The 11,251-nt window shown below is 31.9% G+C and overlaps 1 protein-coding gene across 1 annotated transcript; it reads left to right on the top strand.

Annotated features, from left to right (window-relative positions):
- The first annotated feature begins 1,676 nt into the window (after window positions 1-1,676).
- Window positions 1,677-7,992, top strand: LOC144575769 (putative clathrin assembly protein At5g57200). Its single transcript, XM_078326002.1, has 15 exons — window positions 1,677-1,874; window positions 2,787-2,856; window positions 3,028-3,125; window positions 3,583-3,721; window positions 4,249-4,379; window positions 4,596-4,688; window positions 4,794-4,844; window positions 4,952-5,017; window positions 5,128-5,193; window positions 5,274-5,354; window positions 5,683-5,757; window positions 5,989-6,174; window positions 6,628-6,706; window positions 7,023-7,141; window positions 7,354-7,992. The coding sequence occupies exons 1-15, from the start codon at window positions 1,785-1,787 to the stop codon at window positions 7,762-7,764; spliced, it is 1,755 nt and encodes a 584-aa protein (XP_078182128.1). The 5' UTR covers window positions 1,677-1,784; the 3' UTR covers window positions 7,765-7,992.
- The last annotated feature ends 3,259 nt before the right edge of the window (window positions 7,993-11,251 follow it).

Here is an 11,251-nt window from a genome sequence, read left to right as displayed (position 1 = left end):
TGAAATCTGGTTTTTAAGGCACGTTGGCTGTTATTTAACGAATTTCTTGCTGCTCAATATATCTTTAAAGTCTATAGAGTTGATATGAATCATTCAATATGATCTCTATATGAAAACGTAGTTGTGTATCAACTTATATATATATATATATATATATTTTGTTTTTTTAGATATGTAGAATACATTTACTTTCAGATGGTCCAGAATCTTTAGATCAGATGATTTTTTATCTATCTAAAAATGTAATAAAAAACTTTAAAGAATATTAAATTTGATCTTAAAATATAATATATTTTCATATAAAAATTATATTGAACGGTTTGATTGATTGTCTGAACCATAAGAACAAATATATGGATTCTGATCTATAAGTAAAATAAACACCGTTTTGAAATATTTTAGGCAACCCAACAAACTGGGCTCATGGGCTAAGACTCAAACTCTGTTTCTCGAAAAGGAAATCAAATCTCGGCCCAATCTCTGTTTTTAGAAAGGCCCATTAAGAATATTGTACAAGTCGAAACCTTGCTGATGCATAGTTTACTTTTTATTTAAAAAAAAAAAGTAACCACACGTTTATTTAAATATAAAAGAGAACTATAAATTCATTGAGCTTAATTGCCACTAAAACTCTTATAATCACATCCATCGATCTCTCAATCATACCCAGTTTTAGTAACCAAATTAATAATGTGCGTGTATCTCCGAACGCATGCACTGAAAATTGAAACAAATATCATAAAATCAGGTCAATTGATCTCAATATATCTACATGGCTTCGTTGTTGCGCTTTATAAAACCAAACTAGCTCTGTCAATATTTTATCTGAAAAAGCATACTCAAAAGTTCGGAGAGCAGAAGCCATTTGAAAGAATAATTTATCATTAAAAAAGTTAAATCATTTTGACGCTTCCAAATCAAATTCGGTCATGTATCTAATTAAAACCGTTTGATGCGATATACAATTTGCTGCCATGCTTAAAATCATATAGTGATATATATGCGGTTATGCGGATGTATAATACTAAATGCGACACCATTTATGTAGATACATAAGGGTTTCTGTTAAGAGCTCGACAGCTCGTTCTATGTATTCAGGATTGGAACTTCAAAAATTCATATAAATTTATTCTTTTTGAGTTTTTAGAGTTTCTTTATATCAAAATTGATGATATTTATGTAGAATTTTATCATGAATTTTATTTCATGAAAATCAATATCCATTATTAGTGACTTCCAATAAATTGAGATTTTAAGATATTATACTCACTTAATTTTCAATAAATTAATATGGTAAATTCTTTAGACATGTATGAACAAAATTATATTTTAAACATTGATAAATATTTGTGCACACTTATTCACACAACTTTAGATTTGTTCACACAGATCACAGATCTTGATGCGTATTGAATGATCTGATTGGACATGAGACCAAATTGAGTCCAATACCCATCGACCCGCTTCCAATTACGCTTGAAAGAGAGAATAATAATATTTCTCACTAAAAAAGTTAATAATTTTGACGCCTCAAATTGTGGCTTTGACCAGCCTAAAATAGACAAAATTAGACATGCATGGTACTTGCATGCTAAACCAACGGTGTGTGATAGTAGATTACCATTCATTCACCTCCGCATTCATCGGAGATAATCTCTCTCTCTCTCTCTCAAACGGATAACCAAAAAAGAAAAAGAATAAAAAACCAAATAACTGAGAGAGAGAGAATTAATCGGGGTTAAGGTTTGGTGAGGAGGGACGACGAAAGCAGCAGGCAGCCATTGATGGGGACGCTTCAGACATGGCGTAAGGCCTATGGAGCAATTAAAGACTCCACCATGGTTGGCCTTGCCAAAGTCAATAGCGAATATAAGGTATATATATTCTCTATCCAATATTCTTATCATGCATTCTAATTGCATGTCATGCTTAGTGGCAATATTGTTGAATCCATGAACGCGCTAACAAGGAGGGCGGACCCACATTAATTGTACTACGGGGGGCAGCTGCCTCTTCTGAATTTTGAGTTTTAGTGGAGATTTATCGGTTCTGACCGACTTTGTCATTCCTTAAAATTTCTTTTGCCCCCTTTTAATTTATAATTCGGGTTAAATTTAGGGTTAAAATTAAAATAAATTTTTTGAATTATAATTGGTAATTAGAATTATAAGTTAGAGCATCAGTAATTACAAGTCAGAGCATTGAAAAATACAAGTTAAAACATTATTTTTTATCGATTACCCAATTAGTTAATAGGTTTAAATCCGATTAGCTATTTAAACTTTATTTGATATTTTTTGGCCCCCCAACAAAAATTCTGGATTCGTCCCTGCGTGCGAACTGATAATTTCATGATCATTTTTAATTCTTTCTAAATATCATGGTTTTAACTTTTAAATTGATCTTCAATGCTGATCGATGTGCATTGAAGTTTAAAATTTTAATTAGTTTTTTCCCGCTTCATATCGCCTTTCAGTTCTAGAGATGGTGAACTAGCAAGAAATGTTTTCCATTATAAAAACAGGGTCATGAGTTTCTATCTACTTTGATTGTTGGATTATTATCTTTAATAAGGTTAATCTCAAGCTTTAGTTTGACTACATATATTGTAATGAGTATTCTTTTGAAAATGAAATCTTAGCATAAATTAATGTGATTCAATAGCATTATATATGATCTAGTTGTAAAAAAAAAATATTCCTATATTTCCACAAATTCTGTTTTTAGTCTAAATGTCTAATATATATAACTCGTTTGTAATTTCGAATTGTTTTGATGGAATTAAGGATTTGGATGTCGCCATTGTCAAGGCAACAAACCATGTCGAGTGCCCACCAAAGGAGCGGCATGTCAGGAGTAAGTCCGATATATTTATATAGAATAACTAGCTAAGTTCTCTCAAAAAAAAAAAATTGTGAGGAAGAACAATAATAAATTGCCAGGAATTGATTTTTTTTTTTTTTTTTTTTTACTTTCTTGTAGCTACTTTACTGTTCTAATGCTAACAAGTGCTAAATAATGTCATAGAAATATTTCTTGCCACTACTGCAAGTCGTCCTCGTGCTGATATTGCGTACTGTATATATGCCCTTGCAAGAAGATTATCAAAGACACACAATTGGACGGTACTACACATTTTTCTAATCTAACTCAAAATAATTTATTATAAAAAATGGGTAGGAAATACCTAATTTTGACAAAGACACCCCTGACAAACTTGCAATTGTCAGAGGCTGCAAATCAATTTCTTAATTTCATAAAGTATCTTTTAGTATTTTTCACAGTGAATATGCATGCACCTTTTTTCAGAACTTTAAAAAATCAGTAACCATTTTTCTTATTATATGATATATCCCAACTGATAACACAAGTTTAACAAAAATACAAAATCAAACTTTAGATAATTTAGTCATTTCCCATCAAATAGTTAATGATCTTAGTCAAAATTAAAGTAATGGTGAAATTTGGCTTTAGTGGTTTAGCTTTAGCCAATTCTTGTATTATTGTTCATAGAGTAATTTATATTCTCTTTCTTTGATTTTCAAGTACCTATTAGGACTAACATCTGAAAAACAAATACAGGTTGCTTTGAAAACACTGATAGTTTTTCACAGATTGCTAAGAGAAGGTGATCCTTCATTCAAGGATGAATTGCTGAGTTATTCTAGTCGAGGAAACATCTTGCATATTGCCAACTTTAAAGATGATTCTAGTGCTCTGGGTTAGTTTTCTCTCCTTTAAGTGTGTGTGTGTGTGTGCGTACTGTGTGCAAGTGACTTGGCCTTATTTAAATGCAATATAAACCAATTTTTATATCTGTACCAATAAAAAAATTCAAGACGTACTATCGAATTCAGACAATTTCGTTTTATACCACAACCGATGAATTATTCAGCGGTTGAAATATGTGTTATGAGGTAGCCGGTTTTTTCTAAAAATGATAATGCAGATCTAAATATAAAACAAAAGTTTTGTTCTTCTTTTATGCTACCGATAAAAAGATTGGCAACATATAACACAATTTTTGTAGCAAGTAGCTATTGTGGTTCGACCACTTTGGACCTGTGACTATCAGCTGGTAAGGTAATATTTGATATAGGCCAGAAAATATTTGATAACTATGTTAAGGTTTTTCACATAAATAATTTTGCAAACTCAATCTTGGAGAGTCGGTGCCATAATTCCAGAGCATGTTTATTTGTTGGAAAGTCAGGTAAACTCATTTTCAATAAAACTTATAATATGTAGCTTGGGATTGCTCGGCATGGTTGAGAACCTATGCATTGTACATAGAGGAAAAACTTGAATGCTACCGGGTGTTAAAGTATGATATAGAGGCCGAGCGTCTCGTCAGATCTCCAGAGAGTACTAGTACCAAGGTTTGTGCCATGTTATTATACAGTACACTGGCATCCAATTTCTTTCCTTTTCATATACATTGAACTTAAAATGCACCTAAAGTTGGTTGTGTTCACTAAAATATAATACCCAAGTTGAATCTTGAGTTATGCACATTAAATAAACAATAAAATAGTGATGCTATGAGTGACAATTTCCTTTTCCATTTCAAATGAAATTAACTTCGAACTACACAGGGGCATAGTAGAACAAGGACTCTACCATCAATTGATCTCTTGGACCAGCTACCAGCCTTGCAACAACTGCTATTTCGGCTTATTGGTTGCCAGGTAGATAGAAGAATTTTCATTAAGATTTAAGTTAGATTATTTGTTTTATTGAGAAATGTATTAATTTTCTTTTCTGTTAATTACTATCTGTTTTAATAATTATAGCCTGAAGGAGGAGCCTGCACCAACTTTCTTGTACAATATGCACTAGCACTGGTATGCTTTTTTTTCTTCCCATTCACCTACTGTAGAATTTAATGAACTAAGGTATATTTACAGGTATAACCCTAAATTTTTTTTATTTTCTGACTTCGATATGATAGGTTTTAAAGGAGAGCTTCAAAATATACTGTGCTGTCAATGATGGGATTATAAATCTTGTTGATATGGTATGTCTCTCCTGGCCCTATACCTCATTAAGAATTTTTACTTTTGGTCTATATTCTATACTATTTTCTTTTGTGAAATCATATATGTGCATATATTTTTTTGTGTGTAGTTCTTTGAGATGCCCAAATTTGATGCTATCAAAGCTCTTGAAGTCTATAAAAAAGCTGGTCAGCAGGTAATCTCTCTCCCCTCTTTGGTCTCAAAAGAGTTTATATTTCACATCTTATAATTATCTAATAATTTTATTTTCCATAGGCAGAAAATCTTTCAGATTTTTATGAGTTCTGCAAGCATCTCGAGTTAGCAAGGACTTTCCAGTTTCCAACACTCCGACAGGTTCCATTTTTTGATTTATTTAACATAAAACTTTCTACAAGTTAAGACCATCTTATGAAGAGTCATAAAAGCAATGTAAGTAACTATAGGGGAACTAACACAAAAAATGATTTCTTTATTATGAAAACAACCATATAAGACTCATTATTTAGGACGTACATGAACGGTATTTTTTATCATAATTTAAGATTCCGATACCACAAGTAGTCATGTGTGCAAATAAGAAGCTATTGTAAATTTAGTACCATCTAATAGTGTTGAATTCTTAAGATATGCAAAAAAAAAAAAAAAAATTCAAGTAATAAATTGTGTTCACTTTTTTGTATAGCCCCCTCCATCTTTCCTTGCCACCATGGAAGAGTATATTAGAGAAGCACCAAGAGATGGTTCCACGAAGCAACTCGTAAGATATTATACTCTGTTAGTAACTTCTAGGAATATAAATTTACTAAACTTAACAATTACCATGCCCAGACATCCATTTCTAAAAACGATGTTGAGTTTAGCAGTGCCAATTTGTTTTCCTGTTACTTGTTTGGTGAAGTAAAATTTTCACCTGGCTCATATTTTGTCAAGCTACAAGATTTCTAATTTAAGTTACACTCCTCAATTATTTCATTTATGCAAATTATAGGAATATTCAGAAACCAATCTTCTAACATACCATCCAGAGGAAGAAGCTGCCCCTCAAGAGGCCGAGGAACCAGTGCAAGAAGAGAAAGAAGAGGTGCCTGTAGAACCAGAATTAGAAGCTGAGCCCCCCGAACCAGAACCAGAGCCTCAACCTGAGCCTGAACCGGCTACCACCTGCGATTTATTGGTATATTTGTTTGCATAATTATTGTTTCAATTAATCACCAAAAATCCTGAATTATTAATTCCCGGATGTAAAAAATTTAGCATAGTTGTTGCTTAACTAATTTATAATTTTTAAACTCTATTGCACTCAACTGTAAAAACTTTTGTAATAGCATGCGCAATCTAAAGTCACTGGCTAACTATCTGGAGTTGGAAGTAGGCCTATAAGAAATAAAAGGAACAAACTAAAATGCTATATATGTGCAGTTCACTAAAATTTATGATCAGACCTTTTTTCCATTGATGGAGATGGATTTGGTGTACTGGGAGCTTGAATATTGATTGTTCTTACTTCAGATGTAACTCTATGTATTATACCAGAAATTCCCTGACATTTCTGTGTTGAGTAATTTCAATGCTTTTATAACTATACAAGTCTAATGTACAGTTGTCTTTTTATCTTTTTGAAATGAAGGGTTTGGATCAAGAGATTAATCCAGTTGCCATCGAGCTTGAACAAAGCAATGCTTTAGCTCTAGCTATTATCTCGCCAGGTTTATAGCATCTCTTTTCTCTTTATTTGTCGATATACCATTTTTATATGTAGTTTTTAGTTTTCTTTCTCAATTAAGGACCTGTATGCTTTCTATACTTCGTATCATCTAGACCATGATAAATAATATTATCAACTTCTCAGCAGTTACAAAGATATCATAGACTTCAATATATCATTTATAATCTTTCATATTGCAAAAAGGGGGGAAAAAAAACAAAGAAAATATGTGTCAACAAAAGAAATACACAAGTTTAATGTAACGGGAAACATATTCAAGAGCTTATATTGTTTTTATTTTTCTTTGTATTACATAGAGGAAGCAGCAAAGGCTTCAACGAGTCGTGACTTATTCGATGCGAGTGCTTCTGGATGGGAATTGGCCTTAGTAACTGCACCAACCAGTAATATCAGTCGCCCTGCAGAAGCCAAATTGGTACTAGTTTTATTTATGTATTTTATTTTATTTACTTTCACTGATGTTAGCATTTGTCAAGTCAATCCCTCGGTTATAACATTCAAGTGATAATCAATTTTGAATATGCATCTACAATAGTTTTGTTCAAATCAAATTCATTTACTGTGCTGCAATCTCATATGACTTGACTTTAGTTTTCTCATGGACTAATTTTTTATTCCTTTCTACAGGGTGGAGGATTTGACAAGCTCTTACTTGACAGTCTGTATGAAGATGAATCAAGAAGGCAACAAATAGCGGGCGGGACATATGCAGGCAGCCTATCCGCTAACCCGTTCGAGTCGACCCGAGATCCGTTTGCCATGTCAAGTGGCATAGCACCGCCTTCTAATGTGCAAATGTCTATGCTTGCTCAGCAACAGCAGCAGTACTATCAGCAACAGTATTATCAGCAACAACAGGCTTATAATAACTACCAACCCTACCAACAGCAACAACAGCAACAAATGATGATTGTACCACAAGGTTATCAGCATTACAATACAAGTCCCCAAGTTGGATCGGCTAACCCTTTTGGAGACCCATTAGTGGGATCCGCAACACAGCGCCCATCCCTAGGGAACAGTTCGAGCTTGCTCTGAGAAGACAGATGATATATATATATATAGGCCATGTTGCTAACGATTCTTCGATTAATTTTTCATTAATTCTTTTATTTACATATGACAAGGCAATAGTTTCTACAAAATTGTGCTTGGCTTCAATTTTCAAGTGTAAAGATGTATTTTATCATATTAATTAGCCCTTGGATAAAAATTTGGGTCATGTAAAATAATTTAGTTGGTGAAATATAAAATAATTAAAATGGCTTCCGGTTGTCAATTTTTGCCCTTACTATCTCAAGAGAAATTCTTAGTATCCAAATATACATTTTTTTTCTTCCAATGGTAAATAGACTTAATATGACTATTGTTACTTTTTGGAAATAAATTGGAAGATGGCATGAACTTCAGGCGTTTAAATTTTTGACAAATTAATCTCATGCGTAAAAAAAAATAGCTGTGTGATAGGATAGTGGCTTAATTTGTGAATAATATTGGAAGTCAAATTGGCATAGCTTTCTCTTTCTTTGGCTTGAGGACATGAATATGTTGTTGTGTTTTTAATGAACTAAATTATATTTGAAGGGTATATGGTTGATACCATAACTCAATCAGGGTGAAAACAGATCATATATTTATCGGGTAACATTCAAACTGTACCCGTATGTTATGATTTTTGGATGTGAACATATATAGATAAAAATAAATTTTAATTAAAATACAAATAAAATAGATGTAAATAATGACAATTTTTTATTAATAGAAAATAAGAAAAATAAATAAACAAGAACAAGAACAAAATTGATTTTTTTTTCAAAAATAGGCAAAAGGCCATAAACTATAGTTTGTGGCATCCGGATATGGACCCCGAAATTTGGGCGACGAATGTTCGTATTTCTATCATAACTCTGTCATTCTATATCGGATTGAGGTGAAATAAAATTCGCCACACAAAAGATCTACAACTTAAATCAGAACATTCGACCTATTTTTCAAGTAAAACCATAATTAATTTATTTTTGTATTTTGCACTCATCAGTGCCTGACATCCTGCATTCGTAACATTTGTATTTATTTGTCATCATATGGAACATACATATACCCGATTTTTTTATTTATATCCAAAAAATAAATAAAATTTAAAAAAAATATCCAAATCCTGACTGAAATTCGAAAATTACCCAAACCAGTTATCCAATAACCGGATTTGGAACAAATGTCCGGTCAATGAATTCCCGAACTCAACAAATGTAACCGGTTAATCACTAACCGGAAAGTTTTTTTTGTATTAAAATATTAGAAATGTTGAGTATATTTCTTTGAAAATAGATGGAATACAATATAATTTGATTTATTAGAAAGACTGCAACAAATAACTCGGATCAATATTTTTCAGGCTGGATTTTTCGCGGCTGTAAGAAAAATTAATATATTTATTTATGTGTTATTGGAAAAAAATAAAAATGTTTAGATTCTGAGTTATTGATCCCGGTTCAAAAGTCACTTCTAGGTAATCTAGAAAATATTGTGATCTTTCTAGTACATTTAATTTATAAAAAATTGTATATATTTTGAGAATTCTTTTTGAAAAATAATCATTAAATAAATTAAAGTTTTTGTTTTTTTTCAAAAATAGATACAACTTTTTAAAAATTAAATGTCCTAGAAAGATCACAATATTTTCTGGATTACCTAGAAGTGACTTTTGAACTGGGATCAATAACTCAGAATCTAAACATTTTTATTTTTTTCCAATAACACATAAAAAAATATATTAATTTTTCTTACAGCCGCGAAAAATCCGGCCTGAACCAAGTCTTGTCGTCCATATCATTTGGTTTGCCAGCCTTGCCGTTGAGAGGCAAATAGAGATCCTTCTGATATAGGTAGTCTTCAACTTGCATCTTCCAGAACCCGAAATTAGAGCCATCGAACTTCCCCTCTTCCGCCATTGCTCCCACTCAAAAAAAAAAGAACTCCGCTCTGATACCAGTTGTTAGGAATTTGAGTACCAGAGAGCAATCACACAACACAGAAAGAAAGAAAATTGAGAAAAATCACAAAGAGAACACAGATTTTACGTGGGAAACTCTCTAGGGGAAGAAAACCCACGACCGCTCGCCAAACAAAATCCACTATTTCTCAAAGTCAGTTACAACAAATTACAGAGAAATTTTATGTATAAATAAAATACAAAATCCACTGAAAGGGTGCGAAAAACGGATTAATCTGGACCGCACATCTTAATGGGTAATTTGACTAATCTGGATTGTCGGATAAAGAATTTTCATGCAATTTGATTTCTCAGGAGGCTGCCGCCCCCCTGCCACCCCCGCATACTCCTAGAATCAGGCCCACATACATAACAATTGTATTGTATTGATAACAAGCATCACATTCAGTTATAAATAAATTAAAAATCATTGTTTGATTGTGCATCTGAATTCTGTCGAATACACGATAAAAATGAGGCGAGCAACGAATCACGTGACCGACTCTCTCTCCTCTCTCTGCTCTGGTCGGCGTCGTGGAAAACAAATTATCGGGGTTACCAAAAGCATCGCCATTGGGATTTTCTGTTACGAACTTATAAACTTGTATTAGTGTAATGTGTCAGAGAAAGAGATATTTTAGTGTGAACTTGAACTACTGTACGAACTGTCCGCTAGTACCTCGCCACATCTCTGCTAATTTGTTTATTGTCAATTTTTAAGATTAATAATTTGATGGATTTTTCTTAGCGCCTTTAACTCTGATATCATGTTGACCAACAACCAGTTGTATTATTAACAACGAGAATGTGCCGACATTTTTATTAATATCTAACTTAAAATACAAATTATCAAATTTATCTAAATTTTTAATTTTTTATTAAAACTACTCAAACCGCCAATTTATTGAGATTTTTTTGTTTATTAAGAACAAGATTCTGAAATCATGTAGTTAAGGTGAATTTTGAATTATAAATTTATACTTTCGATAATTTTTGAATCATAAATATAACCATAATTCATTGAAAACATCAACAAAAACACAAAATACTTTATAACTATATTTTAGAATATTTGCATACGTAATTCTTGATATATCTCTTTGATTTTGAAAAAATAATAATTACCATGTAAATGACATATATTGAACAATCACACATAATTTCAATGATCTTTGAATAATAAATGAAACTGAAATCCATTAAAAAATAAGCAAACACACACAATAAATAATAAATGCATTTTAAAATAATTATATGGGTAATTATTGAATAATCTCTTAGGCTTTTGAAAAAAAATTAATACCAGTTGTTGTATGTCTACCGTTGATAGAAAACTTAAACTGAATTTTTGAGTCATTAAACGATGTTTTTTTTTGCAATTCTGATTCTATCGAGTGTCTGGATATATTCCTCCGAATGAGGTCCCAACCGTCTCTTTCCTCATTTCAAAATAGGGTCATACGCGCAAATCTGACTTTCATAACCAAAGTTATGGTTGTTTAAATTTTTTTTTTTTTTAAAAAAACAATTCTT

Source organism: Carex rostrata, chromosome 24, assembly GCF_964058835.1.
Source record: "Carex rostrata chromosome 24, lpCarRost1.2, whole genome shotgun sequence".
Taxonomy (NCBI): Eukaryota; Viridiplantae; Streptophyta; class Magnoliopsida; order Poales; family Cyperaceae; genus Carex; species Carex rostrata.
The sequence above is the reverse complement of the archived record's forward strand: the minus strand, read 5'-3'. Positions and strand labels throughout refer to the sequence as shown.

What these genes read in the sequence shown, in the direction of transcription:
- LOC144575769 (XM_078326002.1), top strand. Translation starts at nt 1,785, where the DNA reads ATGGGGACGCTTCAGACATGGCGTAAGGCCTATGGAGCAATTAAAGAC. An exon ending in CAAAGACACACAATTGGACG is followed by an intron (nt 3,126 to 3,582) that starts GTACTACACATT and finishes AAACAAATACAG; the next exon opens with GTTGCTTTGAAAACACTGAT. An exon ending in TCTAGCTATTATCTCGCCAG is followed by an intron (nt 6,707 to 7,022) that starts GTTTATAGCATC and finishes TGTATTACATAG; the next exon opens with AGGAAGCAGCAAAGGCTTCA.